Source organism: Arvicola amphibius, chromosome 8 (assembly GCF_903992535.2).
Source record: "Arvicola amphibius chromosome 8, mArvAmp1.2, whole genome shotgun sequence".
Taxonomy (NCBI): domain Eukaryota; kingdom Metazoa; phylum Chordata; class Mammalia; order Rodentia; family Cricetidae; genus Arvicola; species Arvicola amphibius.
In genome coordinates this window covers 107,082,137-107,103,248 of record NC_052054.1, presented here as the reverse complement: position 1 = coordinate 107,103,248, position 21,112 = coordinate 107,082,137, and the positions used below count along the sequence as shown (strand labels likewise).

The 21,112-nt window shown below is 44.7% G+C and overlaps 1 protein-coding gene across 3 annotated transcripts in view; it reads left to right on the top strand.

Annotated features, from left to right (window-relative positions):
- Fbxo36 (F-box protein 36) overlaps nucleotides 1-21,112 on the top strand; it is a 58,193-nt gene that overhangs the window by 22,531 nt on the left and 14,550 nt on the right. The window contains exons 1-2 of one of the 3 annotated variants that reach the window (XM_038339591.1): nucleotides 5,917-6,063; nucleotides 15,638-15,746. In XM_038339591.1, the coding sequence (XP_038195519.1) occupies nucleotides 15,638-15,746 (109 nt within the window). In that variant the 5' untranslated portion in view covers nucleotides 5,917-6,063. Of the gene's footprint in view, nucleotides 1-5,916; nucleotides 6,064-15,428; nucleotides 15,466-15,637; nucleotides 15,747-21,112 lie in introns of those variants that run through there. The other 2 variants (XM_038339592.1, XM_038339589.1) reach the window with 2 other exon arrangements.

Sequence of the window (21,112 nt, the reverse complement as noted above, 5' to 3'; positions counted from 1 at the left end):
ACTCTTCTAATCCCAGCACTTGGGAGGCAGAGGCAGGCACATCTCTGTGATGTTTGAGGCCAGCCTGGGGTCTACAAAGCAAATTCCAGGATAGCCAGGGACTACAAAGAGAAATCCGGACTCAAATCCTGCCCCCTCCAAAAAAAAAAAAAAAAAAAATGTTTACTCAGAAGTTTTGGTCTATTCTTTTTGAATTTTAAGATAACTAACTATGTAAATGTATAGTGAAAATAAAAGTGTTTGCTAAGCAGTGGTGGTGCATACCTTTAATCTCAGCACTCAGGAGGCAGAGGTGAGCAGATCTCTGAATTCGAGGCTAGTCTGGGGTCTACAAAGTAAGTTCCAGGACAGCCAGGGCTGTTAGACAGAGAAACCCTGTCTCGAAAAACAAAACAATAATAGTAATAATAAAATAAAAATAAAAAGCTCGCCAAAGCAGAAACACATCAATATTAAAAAATTCTAAATGCATATGAACATAAACCTAAGTCTATAAATTTAAAATACCAATTTTATATGTAAATAAACTGTGTATTGATGAGGTCTAGTACTTAGAAATCTTACTGTTGTTTTGAGCACTATAGTCTAATGGGAAAATCTCTGACCTTTCCTAATTTGGTTTCTTCCCTTTATTGGCTGGGTGCCATCAGATAAATCAGTGTCTTGATTTATTCTAGAACTCGGGACGGAATCACTTGTTGACTCTGTGCCCTTTACCACACTGGACGCTACAAATGATGAAAGGCAGCTCTAAAAATGACGCTTTGGAGGCTTGCAGTGGCGCCCGAAAGATAAATAACCTGCTGGGGCACATGCCCACTGCAGAACTCTCCAGTAGCGGCTGGAGCTTAATGCACCTCAGGCTGTTACAATCGTGTGCTGTGATTCGAAAATGGTATTCTAGGCCATTTTACACACGTGTGAGGAGACTTTAGGAGGCAGGCCAATGCCTCCTAGCACATGGAGCCTTACGGGTCATTCCCAGCACCAAAGAAAACTTGTGGTGGCACAAGTATTCGTGGCACTCAGGCAGTGAAGGCAGGAGCGTCAGAAGTCATTCTACAATATTGAGAGGAAAGGAAGGTGGGAAGACCTGGTTTGCAAACAAGGTGTGAATGGAAAATGGGGTGGGGGTAAGGAAATTAGATAATTCTAGGAAAACTTGCTTGTTGGGCTGGAGGGATGGCTCAGTGGCCAAGAGCTCTCATGTTCTTGCAGATTTGCTTCTCAGGACCCACACAGGGCTCACAACCATCCTTAACTTCAGGTCTAGGGGATCCAATGTCCTTTTCCAGCTTCCAAGGGCACTAGGTTCACACGTGGTGCACATACATACATATGTAGAAAGCAGAGGAAACTCTGATTGAATGAAGTCCTGAGTAAATGGGTATCTTGGCATGGGCAGAGCCTGTGGAGGACTCTGAGACCAACTGGCCCATGGGAAATTGACAAAACCATTACCCATATGGGCCAGGCTCCAAAGAAATGGCAAACTTTTCTCAGGAGTTGGAGTATGAGTGTTTATGGATCAGTGTGTGCAAAGACTAGCAACTGTAGCTCCTCCTCCTGGATGTTTACAGCCTGAGACTGCAGCCTACAGAGACCTCCTACTGAGACTAGCTAATCCCCACAACCCCTAATCCCTATGTTGTACTTAATAAAAGCGGTGAGGTTTCCCATTAAGGCAGCAACAGGAACAGAACCCAACCCGATCCTTGCTTTCAGGAACCTTCCCTGGCAGAGTTCCTGGACCTAAACCGAGCAAAATGTGGCATACATACATGCAGATAGATATTCAAACAGACTTATACAATTAAAATAAATTAATCTTTTTAAAACAATTACTTGTTTCTGCCGGGCAGTGGTGGCGCACGCCTTTAATCTCAGGAGGCAGAAGTATGTGGATCTCTGGCCAGCCTGGGCTACAAAGCTTACTTCCAGAACAGGCAGAGCTACAGGGGAACAGAGCTAGGCAGGGAAAACTAAAACTAAACTAAACTGAATGCTGGGAGAAGGAAGGTGAAGTTTAGAGAGAAGCCATGGAGCGGCTGCCAGAGACAGATGTGCTGAAACTTTTTTTAAAATATTTATTTATTATGTATACAATATTCTGTCTGTGTGTATGCCTGCAGGCCAGAAGAGGGCACCAGACCCCATTACAGATGGTTGTGAGCCACCATGTGGTTGCTGGGAATTGAACTCAGGACCTTTGGAAGAGCAGGCAATGCTCTTAACCTCTGAGCCATCTCTCCAGCCTGATGTGCTGAAACTTTGCTGGTAGGTCACGACCTCGTGGTGATGCACAGATTAATGGAGATGGGTTAAATTAAGATGTAAGAGTTAGCCAATAAGAAGCTAGAGCAAATGGGCCAAGCAGTGGTTTAAATAATACAGTTTCTGTGTGACTATTTCAGGGCTGAGCAGCCGGGAACCAACAAGCAGCCGCCTCCAACAGCCCAGACCTGAACAATCACACAGAAACTATATTAATTACAACACTGTTTGACTAACAGCTCAGGCATATTTCTAGCTAGCTCTTATATCTTAAATTAACCCATTTCTATTATTTTGTATTTTACCATGAGGCTCATGGTTTGTTACCTCTTGCTTCTTGGGCAGCTAGATTGCATCTACCTCCTTCCACAGCTATATGGTGTGTCCCTGACTCCTCTGCCTTCTCTCTCTCTCTCTCTCTCTCTCTCTCTCTCTCTCTGTCTCTCTCTCTCGTCTCTGTCTCTCTCTCTCTCTCTCTCTCTCTCTCTCTCTCTATATATATATATATATATATATATATATATATATTGCCATAGGCCAAAGCAGCTTTATTCATTAGTCAATAAAAAACAACACAGCAGGCAGTGGTGATGCACGCCTTTAATCTCAGCACTAGGGAGACAGAGGCAGAGACAGGCAGATCTCTGTGAGTTCAAGGCCAGCCTGGTCTACAAGAGCTAGTTCCAGGACAGACTCCAAAGCTACAGAGAAACCCTGCTTAAATAAATAAATAAATAAGCAAGCAAAATAAAAGCAACACATATACAGAAGGACATCCCACATCAGTGTTAGACCTGCCACTGGAGACAGGCACACAGCTCCTCACCACATCTGTAATTGCCTGAGTTCTTAGAAGCCTCCAGTTAAGCAAGCCTGGGATTTGTGGCGTCTATAACAGAATTAATTTTAGAGTGAACCCGAAATGAAGCAACGTTGAATATATGGAGGAGGGAGGGGACCAAGACCGAGGGAGTGGGCAGGACATGTGTGAGCCTCTCTAAGGGAGGCCTTTAAGTGTGTTTACAATGAGGATATATAGTCTTTGGCTTTCTGAATTATACCTCTAAAGCTTGCTAAGGACTCCTCCTTCTCTCTAGCATTGTCTAAAGAATGTAATTTATAACAAACTTAAAAGCTGAAGAAATTTTCTCAGTAAACAGGGCTGTAAAGAGGATTTATGAGGGGTGCTATTTAGGTTTAGGGGAAAGAGGAGAGTGCTAGAACCCTAAGGTTATGTATCATTTTAGCCAAAGTAAATGCAGCCTAATTATCATCTGTGACTCCTTGATTGAGGTGTCTCTAGAAACAGCACCATCTGATCCATTATGAGAGGAATGTATTTATTACCTTTGAGGATGGCTTTTGGGAAACGTAGATTGTCTCTGTGGCCTTGGGGCCCTCTCAGTGGGGTCTGAAGACTCGGGCCTTTCTCTGCAATAAAGACTGACCAGCTTTCCTGGTCCAGACTTTTCTCCCCATATTGCCGTAATTCCCCCATGGTTTTATCCTACCGCAGATACAATTAGAATCATTTGCTGGGCATGATGTTAATCCCAGCACTCAAGGATCTGAGACAAGAAAACCTGAGTTCACGACCAATCTGCTCTTCATTCACATCTATGTCAAGACCAGTGTGGGCTACAGTACATAGTGAAAGTCTGTTGAAAATGGTGTTATTAAAGGTGTGTGCCTCCCCACCTGCCTAAGGATTTTCTTAAGCGCCTCTGCCTTTGCCTGCTTGTCTGTTTACCACATGTATGTGGGGCCTGCAGAAGCCAGAAGAGGATCTTGGCTCCCTCAGAACTGGAGTTACAGGGTGTGTGAGCAGCCTAATGTAGCACTAACATAAGAGCAGCAAATGCTTTCAAACTCTGAGCAGTTTCTCCTGCCTGATTTTAAAAAAAAAAAAATTGATACTTGGTTACTGTTTCAGTTTGGGTTAAGAGAGAAAGCGGTAAATTGCTTCATGCCTGATTAGTTAGTGGCACAGGACAGGAATTCTCTCTATTCCGTGTAGGGGTAAGGCTTTCTGTCTCAGATGTTAGCGAGAACACAGGTAACCACAACAGCCCCTGCCAAACTGTGCCTGTGCAGTAACCAGCCTTTACTTGAAACCCACACTGCCTGAGCCAGGAAAAACAGAACAATAGAAAAGCCCAAGCTCCTGATGACAGCCTTCACCTACAGATGCTTCCGGGGTGAGGCTCCATGTCAGCCTGGAGGGGCAATGAACGCATCCTCACAGATCATACGAAAATAAAATAGAAAAAAGCCTTGTGTCTACGGAGTTCAGAGAAGAACTTTTATAAGTGGGTTCTCCATTTCCACCATGGGTTCTGGAATCAGAGAGTGCTGTTCCCTTGCTAGCTTTTTCCCACTGAGCCACTGTGCCATACGTCCTAAACAAAGTTTTGTGTCCTTTTTTAAAATTTGAAACTGGGTTTCATGTATCCCAGGCTAGCCTTGAACTCACTATGTAACTGAAGGAACTGCCAGTCTTCCTGCCTATACCTCGCCAGTGCCGGAATGGAAGAGGTATGTGCCGCCATACCTTGTTTAAGACAGGGTCTTGCTGTGTAATCCTGGAACTCCCAGACTTTTTATATGAAGCCAGATGGGAAATATCTTGAGTTTGTGGATCACATACAGTTTGTGTTATGTATTCTTCTTTGTTTATTGTCACGGTTTTCTTCTCTGCCCCCCTCCCCTGAAAGATTTCTCTGTGTAGCCCTGGCCTCAAACTCACAGGGATCTGTCTGCCTCTGCCTCCTTAGTGCTGGGATTAAAGGCCTGCACCACCACCACCTAGTTACAGTTTTCCCCTCTTTAAATCTTTCGAAACCTGGGGCTGGGGGAATGGTTCATTGGAGAAAGTGTTTGCCAAACAAGCATGAAGATCTGAGTTCAAATCCCCAGGAACAAAGTAAAGGGACAAAGTAACACATATCCATAACACATAACACAAATAATCCCAGTGTTCTTTGTTGTGTTTTGTTTGTTTGTCTTTTCTGTTCGTTTTGGGTTTTGGTTTTTTGAGACAGGGTTTCCCTGTGTAGTCCTGAATGACCCGCACCTGGAATTCGCTTTGTAGCTCAGTCTAGCCTCAAATTCAGAGGTCCCCTTTCCTCTGCCTCCCAATCTCTGGGATTAAAGGCATGCGCCACCACCACCTGGATAATCCCAATGCTCTAAAGTGAGATGCAAGGTGGAGACAAGGAATCCTTTGAAGTTTGCAGGCAAACATCTAAAAGCATCAACAACAACCTCTTCTTTGGTGACGGGGGATGTATATTAAATATACATATATGTCCTATTGGCTGGAGTTTTCCAATCCCTCCAAACCCCGTAGAAGGGGACTGAAAGGAAAGAATTGTTGATTTCTAGTTTAAATATTAGGGTAGCACATCCAGGTAGACGTGTTCATAAGCCAAGAGATCTAGGCTGGAGATAGGAATTGTGAGTCATAGGCACACAGGGGCCAAGGAAGGAGCTTGGGAGCCGCTAGCAAAATGCTGAAAGATGGGGGAAGAGTCACAACTAGAACTCAGAGAGCCTTATCCCTCTCCACGCCCAGAGTGAGGGTCAAAGTCTGAGCAGGTTGGCTGAGAATGTGAGAAGAAAGCCAGTTTGGGTCCTGTGGCTTAAAAGCTGTGAGCGATTTCTGCGCAGACTCCAAGGCGTGCAAACCAGCCTGAGCTTGAAAAGAGCTCCCGACCCCTGCCTACCAGTCCAGGACTGGGAGGAGCCAAATGTTCCCAGCAGAGGCAGAGCAGGCAAACACAAGCGCTGGTATGCTGGCAAAATAATAGCTGAGGTGGGACCCAGGCTGGGTGAACCAGAAGGGGCTGGGAAATCTGAGCCTCAGGCAGTGGCTGGGGACCACTGAAGATTTTTCTTCAGTGCTGGGGACGGGACCCAGGACCACTCCTATGCTAGCCAAGCACTCTATGCTAGGCTACACTGGGCTACCTAAGAATTCTTTTAACAGCTATGAGCATAAAATGAGAATGGGGCAGCAAACCTTTGTAGCTAGATATGATTGTGTACACCTGTAAGCTCAGCACTTGGGAGGTTGAGGCAGGAGGATCGCCAGCCTGGGTTTGAGAGTGGATTAGAGAGGAATTTAGGAGTGGCATGGGTTCTTTTGCTGTTTGTTGTTGTTGTTGTTGTTGTTTTGAGATGGGGTTTCTCTGTGTAACAGCCCAAGCTGCCCTGGAACTGGCACTGTAGACCAGGCTGGCTTCGAACTCACAGAGATCCGCCTGCCTCTGCCTCCTGAATGCTGGGATTAAAGTTGTGTGTCACCACTGCCTGGCATGGCATCGGTTCTTTCTAACTGACTGGATGAAGGATAAAAATGAATGAGTCTTCCAGATTTCTGCTGCCCCTGAAGACTGGGATTACACTATCACTGAAACAAAGAACTCTAAGTGCTGAGGGTGTAGCTTAATTGCTAGAGTGCGTGCCTAGCATGCACAAAGCCCTGGGTTCAATCCCTGGCATGGTAAAACAGCATGGTGGCACACACTCACTACACACATGTAATCCAGCACTGGGGAGGCAGATGTGAGAGGTTCAGGAGTTCAAGGCCAGCCTTTACCACATGGTGAGATATTGAGTTCAAGACCTACCTAGGATACAAGACACCATGTCTAACTCTTTTGTCCCTACCCTCTATAAAGAAACCAAGCAATACATTCTTTCTTCTTCACTGATGGAATGCAAGCTTCATTGAGACAGGGAATTTTATTTATCTATTTATTTTCTTATTTGAAACAGACACTCATAATAAGGCCCTAGTCGGCTTGGCCTCCAATACACAGAGATCTGCCTGTGTCTGCCTCCCAAGTGCTGTGATCAAAGTGGTGTGTCACCCCGCAAGGCAGGACAGGGGGTTTTAATCATATTGTGCTCTGCTTGTATCCCCGGAACCCAAAACTGTATGGCACTGATTAAAACTCCCTAATTTGGTTTTTCATTTTTGTCTCTTTGGGGCAGGATCTTGTGTTGTGAAATATTATTTTAAACTAGGCAAAGATATACTGCATTTGTTTATGCTGTGGAATATTACTTTAACTGTGTAAAGGTGTGTTACATTTGTTCCTGCTGCCTCTGTTAAGGACATAAAGATGTGTTACATTTGTTTATGCTGCATTTTTTAAAAGATTTATTTATTTATTATGTATACAATGTTCTGTATGTATGTATGCTTGCTGGCCAGAAGAGGGTACCAGATCTTACTACAGATGGCGGTGAGCCACCATGTGGTTGCTGGGAATTGAACTCAGGACCTCTGGAAGAGCAATCAGTGCTCTTAACCTCTGAGCCATCTCTTCAGCCCCCTATGCTGCATTTTTTAAAGATAAAGATGTGTTGCTGTTTCACCTTGTCCGCTGAAAGCACCTGATTCACCTGCTAATAAAAAGCTGAATAGTCAGTAGCTAGCTAGGAGACAGATAGGTGGGGCTGGCGGGCATTGAGAATAAGAAATCTAGGTTTGAGAGAGAAGAAAGACAAGAGAATGAAGGAGAAAGAGAGGGACATGCTCGGGGCCAGAAACCAGACCACCACCAAAGAGACAGATGCTGGAGGAAGCAGGAAAGTAAGGCAAACAGAAGAAAAATAAAAAGCCCCGAGGCAAAAGGTAGATAAAGAGAAATAGGTAAATAAGTTAAAAGAGCTAGCCAGAAATGTGCCTAAGCTAGGCTGAGCATTCTTAACTAATAATAAGTCTCCATGTCATTATCTGGGAGCTGTTTGGTGGCCCAGAAAAAGAAAGCCTGCTATAGTCTTGCCTTGTAGCTAAGGCTGTCCTGGAACTTATGATGATCCAGTTTTAGCCTCTGGAGTGTTGGGAATACAGGCATGCTCCAATACCCCCTCCTAGTCTCTGAATTATCATACACACTTTCTGTGGTTCTGGAAATTCAGCCCAGTGTTTAATTTAAGTCATGCTAGGCAAGCACTCACCCAACGGGCTAATCTCTACTCCTGCTTTGAATTTTTTTTTAACTTTAAGTTACCCAGGCTGGTCTTGAATTTAGGATCCTCCTGCCTCAGCCTCCTTAGTAACTACAATCATCTTCTACCAGTGATACCAGATCTGGTCAACGAACTACTGGTTTTCCATTAAATTACTGAAGAGATCATTGTTCATATAACCAGTAAGTAAGTGTCCGTGAAGATGTGTGGAGCCAGATGTATATAGTACAGTGGTCTAATATTGTGGAGAATATGAGGGATTCAAGATAATGTCTCTCAGGTTACACTGAAAACCCCAGCCGAGAAACATACTGGGCAGTAGCCAACCAGGGGAAATTTTACATTTCTTGGCCTCAAGAGAAATGAATTCTTTCATGCAGTTTCAGAGCTGCCAAGAGCAACCTCGGGAAACTGGCAAGAGCTGAGGGACCAAGAACTTGCGCTAAAATATAGTCTGAAAACCCCAGGGAGGGCCGAATGAGTTGACGTTAGAGAACCGAGTCCTTCAGGCAAAGCCTTCATCCTCAGATCATCAGATCCCCGGTGCAGGCTTGCTGGAGATGGCCTCAGAAAAGGGGGAGATGGGGAAGAGCATGGGAGCTTACCTGGGATTCCAGCTGTTCCTCCCAGCGATTTGTGTGCAGTCCTGCACTAATTGCACAAGGCCTGGGGGAGAGGCTCTCTTGGGAGCCTCTTGCATATAGGCTGGGTAAGGTTAACAGAAGGAGACCCATTACAGGGAAGAGGGGAGCCACCACATTGTTTTAGGTGTAGACTTTCCATCTTTGGGGTCACCCATACTACTGGGAGCAGTTCCTCACTCATGTTCTATAAGGAAGCCGAATAAACTCACTAGTTGCCCAAGCTGAATTTTGTTAAAATTCACTGCTGATGAAAGTTTGAAAGTCAAGCAAAGCCAAAGTTCACTCGAAGGGGACAATTTTATCAGAGTTTAAAAGCAAATCGCCAAGGCTGGCAGTCTGTGTATTTCAGCTGCTGCCCAGAGAAGGAGACCTGAGAAAAGAAGGGTTTGGGGGAATGGGAAAGCCTTCACCACGTGACCGCACATGGAGGGGAGGGGAGCTTTAAGAAAGAGTATCGAGGTCCAGAAAGTACCAGGGAAAAACACCAGAGGCTCTGGCCAGCATCAACAAGAAAAAAGAGCTAGGCAGTAGCAGCCCGTGCCCAGCACTCGGGAGGCAGAGGCAGAAGGATCTCTTTGAGTTCAAGGCCAGCCTGGTCTACAGAATGAGTTCCAGAACAACCAAAGTTAGAGAAACCCTATCTCAAAAACAACAAAAGAGAGAACTCCTTTATGAGCCCAGACTCAAAAGCTGAATAAATCCACTCTGACCTTACTGTGCCTTGTGAGGGCTGCAATAAGCAGGGTTAGAATTCTGGGAAAGAAAAGTGCATTATCTCAAGAGGCTGCCTATCTCTTTAGCATGGCTTACAGAGAGCCTTTTCCCTTTGGGTGGTCCCTCAGACTCACCCTACTCTATTAACTCTTAAGGTATTGTCTCCATCTAGAGTTAAATTCTCTTCTTTACTCTATCATTCCCCTGCCTAAGGGTTGTTTAGGAGACAGAATGAAGTTGAGTAGCTATAACCCATTTTCACAGTGAAAATCAAGAGGTTCGGTTTTAAAGCCATTCACAGAAGGAATCTAAGTCCCCACCTTGAAGCTACACCTGGAGAAACCAGAACTCCCCTCTAGGATTCCTGGACAAGACAAAAAGGATGTTTCTGGAACTGTGTGTAGCCTTTGAGGTCCCTGTCCTAAGTAGTTTTCTACTTGCTGTTCCAGTCAATTGGGACCTTAGAAGGAGGGAGTAGCCATTGCTCAAACCCCTAAAGGAAATTTCAAAGCATTCAGTAGAGGGAGGAGGAATGTGAGCAGGTGAGGTGACAGCAGGGACTAGGAACAAGGAATGCTCCAGAATACAGGATTTACCAATGTTTACACAGTTCCAATTTAGCCTGAACAGAAAGCCTAGGGAATTTTTGGTCAGCTGAACCCAAGTCTGGAACTTTAGACAGGGTCGCTTTGTAGCCTTAGCTGGCTTGGGACCCACCTGCCTTTTGCTGGAATTAAAGGTGTGTGCCACCACCTCAGCTATAAATTATTTTATTGTTGTGCCTAACGAGTGTGGGGGGGGCATTCCTTCATTTTAAATTGTATATTTAAAATGTTTTGGGGTTTTCTAACATAATGGGACTGCTGGTCAGATAAAAAACACTTAGCAGTTCTTATTATGCTGTAGTGAGGACTGAACCCACAACCTTGTACTTGCTAGGCAAGCAACCTTCCACCATGCTACATCTCCAATTCCTTTCTATATTTTTCTTTTTGAGATGGTCTCACTAAGATGCCTAGTCACATCGTGAAATTGCAATATAAATTAAAAAAAAATAAGGACATGGCAGCTCCTAGCTCTGGTGGAGGAGGTTTAATGTAGATGATATGAGGGGAGAACTGAAAAAGGCCATGAGAAGAGAGGGGGAGAGAGAGAGAGAGGGGAGGCAGGAGCTAAGAGAACCCATGAGACCAAGAGGCAAAGAGAGGAACCACAGACCAAAAGAGATCAAGAAGCAGAAGCAAAGCCAGCCAGGGCCAAGAGGGCAAGAAGCCAAGAGACCTGGGAGCCAAAATGGCTGCGGTTGTATAGGGATCTGAGAAGTGGGGGAAGGGAAGGGCAGCTCTGGGGCTGGAGAGGTTCAGAGTGGGGGCTGGGGTGAGACGTGCTGAAGCGCCAGGACTCAGCAACAGGCCACGGTGATGCTGAGAGAGACTGGCTACCTGCCGCAGTTTTGATTTCTTAAATAAGCACCTCAGGTCCCTTTTGCCAGAGATAAGGAAAATGACTCCTTTTATCAAGTAGGGACTATCTTAAGTCCCTGAGGGAATGCTGGCTTTTGTCTAAATGCTGGATCCTAGGAAAAGGAATTTCTTGGGATCTAACACAGTCCTCCTGCAGTCTCCATAGGAGCCTGGATTTTACACATGGTCTGCCAGGCCAGGTATCATTTAGGCTTCCCTCCGGACTCTCCCTTTCCCGCCAATATCTGCTCTGATCTCTCAAGCCTGCTCTAGTGACGCCTCAGGGGAGTTTCTTCACCCAAAACTGTGGGTAAAGGATAGGGTCTTCAGAATATCTACCATAGACAATAGATTGGCCCCCAAGCTCCTGGTAGCCTCCCTAGGCTCTGGACCATCAAATTTGGAGAAGATGCTGCTGAGAGAAAGGGAGCTTTTCTCCTGGGTCCTGGGGGAGGCGGGGTGACGTGCTCTGGGATTCCTTTTCAGCTAGTTTGTGAGGGAAGCTAAGTCAATAGCCTCTTCAGGAGACCCACGGTCTAAGAGCCCAGTGGACTTTGCCTTGTTCCTGGAATTGGGGTCAGAGCCAAAGCTGGACATTAACTAAGTTAACCAGTTGGAGTGAAAAGCAAACACTGGAAAAATAAAAAAAGACCCAGTGTCACTTCCTCCCCTCCTCTCCCCCCCCCCCCCCCCAGTTTGTCTTCAAGGTCCTAAATGGGTTTTAAGATTTAAGCAGAAGGCAAGAGGTGTGCACAACTATGTCAGCCCCAGTGTCTCCTACGAGGTCTCCTGACATCGTTTTCCCCTTTGACAGATTTCTTCTTTGGCTATCACCAGGGCCTCAGCCAATTCCTCCTTCCACCAAGAGATTGCTGGCAATTTCTAGTTTCTCAAGATCCACTGTTTCAACAGGTGCCCATGGCCATTCCTTTAATTCCAGCACTCGGGTGGCTGAGGCGGGTGGATCTCTATGACAGCTAGGATCTCTACGCAATAAAAACCTGTCTCAGAAAAACTAAAAAAAAAAGTCTGTGTGTGTGTGTGTGTGTGTGTGTGTGTGTGTGTGTGGTGTGACTGGAGAGTTGGCTCATCAGTTAAGAGCACTTGCTGTCAGAGGAATGGAGTTGAGTTCCCAGCTCCCATTTCAGTCCCTTCTCAACAATCTGTAGATCCAACTCTCTCCTCTGGCTTCCACGGGAACTTCCCATATACAGATATAATTACTAATCAATTTTAAAACTTAAGAAGAAAAACAACTTCCTGCCATGAGAGTTGTACCACTACCACATAGTGTGTGTGGTCAAAGGATAACTAGATGCCTTTACTTACTGAGCCATCTTTAGCCCTGCTGGCTTTCTCCGCCCCCAGAAAGAACAGGGAATATTATTAATTAATAATATTAACAATAATTAATTAATAATAATTAATAATAATACTACTAATAATAATCATGACACTTGAGTGATGGCCAAGAGGTTTAACAGACTTCCATACTAAAATAAAAGTGGCTGAAGTGGTGGAATCTTCAAATTATTTTGTTTGTTTGTTTGTCTTCTGTTTTCCAAGACACATTTTCTCTGTGTAACAGCACTGCATGTAGACCAGGCTGATTTCAAACTCACAGAGATCTGTCTGTCTCTGTCTCCCAAGTGCTAAAACTTTGTTTTTTTTAAAATAAATTAATAAATATACTGGCAGGGCAGGACATAATGCCTCACACCTATAATCCAACATTCTGGAGGCAAAGGCAGGTGAATCTTTCTGAATTCTAGGCTAGCCTAGTCTACAAAAGGAGAGTTTCAGGTCATCCAGGGCTACACATTGGGCTTCTGTCTTAAAAAAAAATACAATAGACTCATTTATAATTTTTAAACATTATTTATTCTTATTTTATGTGCATTGATGTTTGGCTTGCATGTATATCTGTGTGAGGGTGTCAGATTTTAGAGTTACGGACAGCTGGGAGATGCTGTGCTGGTGCTGGGAACTGAACCCGGGTCCTCTGAAAGAGCAGTCAGTGCTCTTGACCGCTGAATCATCTCTCTAGCCCCATCTATAATTTTTTTTAAATTTAAGATTTAAGCTGGGCGTGGTGGCACATGCCTTTAATCCCAGCACTTGGGAGGCAGAAGCAAGCAGATCTCTGTGAGTTCGAGGCCAGCCTGATCTACAGAGCAAGTTCCAGGACAGGCAAGACTACACTGAGAAACCCTGTCTCAAAAAACCAAACCAAAACAAAAAACAAAAAATAAAACCAACCCCAAACATTCATTCATTCATTCATTCATTCATTCATGCATTCATTTTGTGTGTGTGTGTGTGTTTTGTGTGAATGTATGCCGTGTATGTTCGGGTGCCTGAGGCCAGAAGAGGGCATAGGGTCTCCTGGGAGATCCTGGATCTTCTAGAGTTACAGGCAACTGTTAGCCTCCCTTGTGGATTCTGGGTGTAGGACCATATTATACAGGCCCATATTCCTACATTGTATGCCGGCCAGACTTTCAGGCCACAGTTTGCACCTGCCACACAGAAGGTGGTCACCTAGCCTTTCCAGACAAACTGATGCCATCCTAAACAAAGGGTCAAGATATGCTAATGTCGCTCTGCTCCTTCTTTGTAATTGGGGAGAAGCTGCCTGGGAAAGAGGTGCTAATTCTGTCTAAGTGACAGAGCAGACATAGTTGTGGGTGTGACCTAAGTCCCCAGCTACCTAGGAAACAGAATGCTAATGAATTTCCCCCCTCAGTTTACATTTTGGTATAAAAGCTGTTTAGAGAATAAACGCAGGTGATTTTCAGGATGTGAACTCAAGATTTCATGAGGGATCCCTAAAAACTTCTTCCTAATAAAGTCATGTGAGTTGTGTCTTTATTCCCATGCCTCCCCTCTGGTCAGAGATATAATTTATGGTCCGGGACACTGGGAAGGAAATTCAGGTCCTCTGGAAGAGTAGAAAGCACTCCTAAGCTCCAAGCTCTTTAACTAAGCAGGTTTAAGCAACTTTGAGAACTCCTTGGTAAAATGTTAGGCTCTGAAGTGTTTGGGGGTTTGTGTGTGTGTGTTTTATTTTGTATAAGTTAGAGACAGTATTTAACTCTGTAACCCAAGCAGGAATTTCTCCTGCCTTAGCCTCTCAAGTGCAGGGATAAACCACCACTCCAACAGCACTTGAAAACTTGAGGCTTCTTTCTCTTGGAGAAGTTTTTTTTTTTTTTTTTTTTGTCTGCTAATTCTCTAACTCTTTGGCTATCCCAGTACTTCTATTTATTGGCATTGCCTTTGCATTAATTTGGGAAGGAATGATTTTCTTTAAATCAAACTGTAACTTTAGTTTCAGGAATTGAACTCCTTGTTCTTGCCTCTGCAGGCCTTGAGCATGCAAGTTGTGCACAGACATACAGACAGGCAAAGCACTCATACACATAAATTTAAAAGTAACAAAAGCAAAAATAAAAAAAAAATCTTTAAAAGATAGTGAAGCACACAGTCTGTAGCCCTTTAAATATCTTGGTACTATACAGCACATCATCAACTTACAGAACTGCCAAGCAACCCTTCAGCACTAAAATGACAACCGGATGGGGTTTCTGTCAGGCACAAACCTATAGAGATGAAGGGAATTAAAAGTAACGAAAGGAACACGTTTTTGGTTGGTTGGTTGTTTTTTTCAAGCCAGAAAGTAGTTCATAGTGGAGCTTAGTCTGGAAACCCTGACAAAAGTTCAGTTTAGAGCTGGGGAGGAGAGCCAGAGGCCAGCGGAGGTGGGGAGGTGCAGGAGGAATTGACTGTGATGGCAGTACTATGTAGTCCTGGGTGTTCTGCCTGAGGATACGACTGTGCACCACGTGCACACAGTATCCAAGGAGGCCAGAAGAGGGTGTTGGGTTCCCCTAGGACTGGGTTACAGATGGTTGTTAACAGCTGCATAAATGTTGGGAATGACAGCTCTTGGCTACTAATCCTTCTTTCCAGCCTCAGTGACCTGGTAGAATCCTCCCCCCCCCCCCCCCCGCCCCCGACCGAGCCGAAACAGGGCTTCTTTGTGTGACTTTGGCTGTTCTGGAACTCCCTCTGTAGACCAGGCTGGCCTCGAACTCACAGACACCCATCTGTTTCCAGTGTGTTGGAATTAAAGGCGTGCACTGCCTGGCTTCCAACCTAATAAATCTTAAAACCCCTTACAACACTGATTTTGTAACGCTAATCTCTAAGGAAAATGTTCACTGATGCCCAGATATTACTTCACAGTGTAAAGTTATTGCTGATATTGGGAGCATAGTCCAACGTGCATATTACAGGCACCTTTCAGCACCCTAAGTTTAAGGTAGGCATGGTAGACCATGCCTGCCAGCACTTGGTAGACAGAGACAGAGAATCAAGCACTCAAGGTTAGTCTCGGTTATTTAGTGAGTTCTAGGTTGGTCTGGGCTACATGAGACCTTGTCTCAAATAAAATAAAATTAAAATAAATAAACAAGCAACAAACAAAAAGCCTAAACTTAACATAGCTGACAGGGTTAGAGTAATTTTTAACTGCTACCAACTCCTGTTTAATCACAGATGATCTTTAGATGGTGGAAGATTTCTCTGAGAAGCGAGTTTCGGTCAGCAAAACCTGGAGAGATAAAGGAAACCCATGAGGACTTCCTAGACAACTCTAATCTTCAAGGTGAGGCAGTCACTCCCCAGCATATGCGGCAGAGATGGATCACAGGCTTCATATTTATGTGATTATGTTCTTAGAAATAATAGGCTGGGCAGTGGTGGTGCAAGCCTTAGATCCCAGCACTTGGGAGGCAGAGGCAGGTGGATCTCTGAGTTTGAGGCTGGCTAACCTGGTCTACAGAGAGAATTCCAGGACAGAGAAACCTATTTCACAGAAAAACCCTGTCTTGGAAAACCAAAACAAACCCAAACAAACCAAACCAAACCAAACCAAAACAAACAAAAAAAAAAAACAAAAAAAGAAAGAAGATAAAAGAAATAATAGAATGTTGGATTCAGCCAGTCGGTAGTGGCACATGCCTTTAATCCCAGCACTCAGGGAGGCAGAGGCATGTGGATCTCTGTGAGTTTGAGGCCAGCCTGGTCTACAAGACTAGTTCCAGGACAGGCTCTAAAACTACAGAAAAACCCTGTCTCAAAAAAAAAAAAAAAAAAAAAGGATTGGAGTTTTACTTCTGAGGATTGAGGAGATGGTATAGTAGTTAAGCATATACTGCTCTTGCAGAGAAAGGGAATTCAGTTGCCAGCGCCCATGGGAGGAGGGGTTTATAAATCCAGCTCCTGGAATCTAGTGACCTCTTCTGGCCTCTGTGAGCAACTGCACAACCCATACCCACATAACTAAAAAAAAAAAAAAAAAAAAAAAAAAAATTTGTTTGCTTGTTTTTTGTTTTTTTCTAGATAGGGTTTCTTGTAATCTTGGCTGTCCTGGAACTCACTCTGTTGTAGACCAGGCTGGCCTTTAACTCACAGAGATCCAACAACTTCTGTCTTCCAAGTACTGGGATCAACAGCCTGTATCACCATGGCCCGGCTAAAACAAATCTTTCAAAATCTCTTTAGAATCAAAAAACTAAATTTGAGATAGTGTCTTCTGCATCTTCGCATTGCGTCATTTTCTGGGGAGATGTGAACAGATGTCTGTTTGCCCCAGATAGGATAACAACAACAGACGTGATTCCACCCAAGTACGGTGAGAACACTGGGGTTAGTCACAGGCATCTGGGTGACTCAAAGGCAGCTGTGTCGCTGAAAAGCCCAGCCCTAGAGTGGCTGATGACTCAGATGGCCGCGGTCCCCATACACGTCGCAGGCAACCCGGTAGTCAGTGCTGCTCTTCTCTACCCTCCGGTCTTGGAGAACCGTGCGGAAAGACGTCTCCCTCAGCAGGAGAGAAAGAAGACACTCATGGCCACACACGGTCTGGGGAGGGGAGGGGTCATTGGGCCAGCTGGAGCCTCGGTGCTGCCACTAGCCAGCTGTTGTAACTATAGTGACAGCTCAGCCCCTTTGTGAGTCACTTTCCTTGGTAGGACTGGAGATAATCATGGCCACTTTATTCAGTTGTCCTGAGCCTTCTGTGACTCGCTGGGCATTATATATAATCAGCTCTTAATTATCGTTTGCTGTATTGTTAAGCAGACGGCCTTCGACTGGACTTACTTTTCTGTCTCCTCTTGGTCGTCTCCCTAAGGTCCCCTACAAGATTTTCTCATGCAGAGATCCTTGCAGAGGTTCTGAGCATGTCACTCTTGCTGCCTGGACCTCTCAGCGGTACTTAGCAAGCAGGTGGTATTTCCTGTCATTTGACCTCGGTCTTAGTTCCTGTCCCTCACTGGCTTCTTAGGCTTCAAATCAAGATGACAGGACTAGGAGTTCAAATCTGTACCTTTCTCCTGTCTGTTTGTGGTTATGTTCTGGGGGAATCTGGTTCAGACTCTAACTTTCAGTGCCATATATAGGGCTCAGTGGTGAGGAGCATCTCCTGTCCTTGCAGGGGACCCAATTCCTGCTCTGGCACCGTGGGCAGACACACATGTATACATGTATACACACACAAACCTCTTACTGGGTTGCCTCTTCTAGCCGTGATGTGATGGTATATCCCTCCCCCCAAGACAGGGTTTCTCTGTAGCTTTGGAGACACACACACACACACACACACACACACACTATAATTTAAAAAATTTCTAATCTCACCTTCCATGAGATGGTAGGTGGGAGGAGGTAACCTCAAGCCTCAAGCCACAAATTCTGACGTTACTCTTTATGTCTTTTCCTATCAGTGTTGGGCCCTTCCCAATCACTATAATCTGGGCAGTGGCAGGCAAGAAAACCAGTGCCCTTAACCTCTGAGCCATCTCTCCAGCCCATTCTAGCTCTTTTAAGCCCTTAGATGACATAGTAACACAGTTCCAATCGCAACCTCAACCTCAGGAGACCCTGTTTCAAAAATAAACACAAAAGGCCTATTTTTCCTGGGATGTCTCCACTGGCTTGCCCATTATTCAGTCTGCTGACACTGCCTTCTTAGCGAATGCTTCCTTGAACCACTAGACAGAAAATCACAGCCTTTCTCCAGAATGTCGTGTCTCCCACATACTCATTGTCAAATGAGACACTGTGCATTCAGCTGTTTGTTTCTTGTCTATTTTATTGTGGTAAGAACTTGGCTTGTTGAGGGGTCCTTGGTGCCACTTAGAACAATGACTAGTACACAGCCCGGTAAATAAATTACCATATGAATTATTTAAGAAAGTCCTTCCTTCCTTCCTTCCTTCCTTCCTTCCTTCCTTCCTTCCTTCCTTCCTTCCTTTTTTCTTCTTTTTTTGGCAGGGTCTCTGTATGTAGTCTTGGCTGTCCTGAAACTAGCTATGTAGATCAGGTTGGTTTTGAACTCATAGAGATCTACCTGCTGCTGGCTCCTAAGCGTTTGGATTAAAGATGTTCAAGAACATGCTTGGTCTTATTTATATGTGTATGCATATGGGTTTGTGTAAGTGCAAGTGCAAGCTCCACCAAAGACCAGACTAGGCCTTCCGATCCCCGATACTAGAGTGAAATATTGTGGAATAAATTAACTTAAGAGACCACTGGTCTCCACCAACCAACTAGGAATATCCTGAGATAGCTTTTGAGGTATGTAACAGAATTTCCTTCCCCCTCTACCACCTTGCTGCTCCCCCATTGCCCGATGCTCCCACCAGTGTATTTGATCACCAGTTGTGGTGGCGCACGCTGGTAGGATTTGCTGAAGGATGCAGAGGCAGGAGGATCACGAGTTCGAGGTCAGCCTGGGCTGCGCATCTAAAAAAAAGAAAACGCCTAGATCTATGACTCCCTATGTCCTGTTACTTTAAAAGCTTAATGAAAATGTTATATTAGGAGCTGGAGAGATGGCTCAGAGGTTAAGAGCACTGGCTGCTTTCCCAGAGGTCCTGAGTTCAATTCCCAGCAACCACATGGTGCTCACAAACATATATAATGATATCTGGTGCCATCTTTAGGTATGCAGGTGTATGTAGTGTGGAGCGGCTGCGGGCCGGCTTCCCGCCGCGAGGCTCCCAGCCACCAGCTAGCTTATGCCCTGAAATCACAACTCACAAATTGTATTCTTTTAAATACTGCCTGGCCCTTAGTTTCAGCCTCTTACTCACATCTTGACTAACCCATATCTAATAATCTGTGTAGCACCACAAAGTGGTGCCTTACCAGGTAGATTCTAGTGTACGTCCACCTTGGGCTGGAGCTTCATCGCGTCTGGCTTCTCTCTCCCGAGAGGCACAGCGGTCTGCCTAACTTAAGAGAGGCTTGGCATCTGACTGAGCCATCTACCTTACTTCCTTCTTCCTGTTCTGCCTACTCCACCCACCTATGTTCTAACCTATTAGGCCAAGCAGTTTTCTTTATTAATTAACCAATGAAATCAACAGATTGATAGAAGACCCGCCTCCATCAGGTGTACATGCAGGCAGAACACTTTATTATTTACATAATAAATAAATCTTTTTGTTGTTTGTTTGTTTGTTTGTTTTTCGAGACAGTGTTTCCCTGTGTAGCTTTGGAGTCTGTCGTGGAACTTGCTCTGTAGAACAGGATGGCCTCAAACTCACAGAGATCTGCCTGCCTCTGCCTCCTGATTGCTGGAATTAAAGGTGTGTGCCACCACCGCCTGCCTAATAAATCAGAAAGAAAGAAAGAAAGAAAGAAAGAAAGAAAGAAAGAAAGAAAGAAAGACAGAAAGAAAGAAAGGAAAGAAAGAGAAAGAAAGAGAGAAAGAAAGAAAGAAAGAAAGAAAGAAAGAAAGAAAGAAAGAAAGAAGGAAGGAAAGAAAGAAAAAGGGAAGAAAAGAAAAAGAAAATGTTATGTTAGAATACGGAATTTGCAGTGCCCCAAATCTGTCTTCCTTCAATGTGTTCACTCCTTTTTGGCTCCCGAATAAACTCTGACCTCCTTTGAGGTTGGAGTTGTGGTTTCACACGAACAGGGTTACTGAAAGGAACCGCAGTGGCTCTGTCCCTGCATCCTGAGAAGAACTGAGCAAGACGTGTGTTGCTGGAGAATTGCGGCTCCTCTTGGCAGGCCTAGTCTTATTGATGAAAGAATTTTAAAAGATGGACTCTGAAGGAAACTCAAGGACCATTTTATTAGGGTTTGAGAGGAAAATCACAGGGCAGAAGAGCTGTAAATCCTGGCAATGGACAGGAGGAAGGAGATGGAGAAACCAGGGTTTGAGTTAGGTTTCGATAGAGCAGGTAGCTGGGGCTGAGGTGATGCTGTTAAGAGCACCGGCTTCTCTTTCAGAGAACTTGGCTTTGATTCCCAGCACCTTGAGGCTGTTCATAACCCCCTGTAACTCCAGTTCCAGGGCACCGAATGCCCTCTTCTGGTCTCTGTGAGCACTGCTGGTACATGGTGCAGATACATACATAAAAAATAAAAAGGAAAGAGGGCGTGCGTGGCGGCATACACCTTTAATTCCAGAGAGGCAGAGGCAGGCAGATCTTTGTAGCATGGGCTACAAATCGAGTTCCCAAACAGCTAGAGGTTCACAGAGAAATCCTACATATATATATATATATATATATATATATATATATATATATATATATATATATATAGAGAGAGAGAGAGAGAGAGAGAGAGAGAGGGAGGGAGGGAGGGAGGGAGGGAGGGTTGGCTGCTAACACCTGTAAAACTGAAGGTGGGAATGAGAAGGACCACTGTCACGGCAAACATACTTAGTATCCAAAGAAGAGAAAGAAAAAAAAAAGGGAAAAAAGTATTCTTCTCAGTTAGAACTCAGAAATATGGGAGGCTTAGCAAAAATTGGTAAGCAAGCAGCTGCTCTGAAGGAAAGGCTCCCCTGGTATATAGCATCTCATTAAGGGACAGATTTCTTCTCATCTCCTAGCGTGTTTCCAGCTTTTGGGGGCTGGCTTCTGGGCTGATGATTGACAGGTTCAGTTGGATTAACTCTTAAGGGGGTAGACAATAGTATGTAATATTCTAATCATTGGGATGGGACAG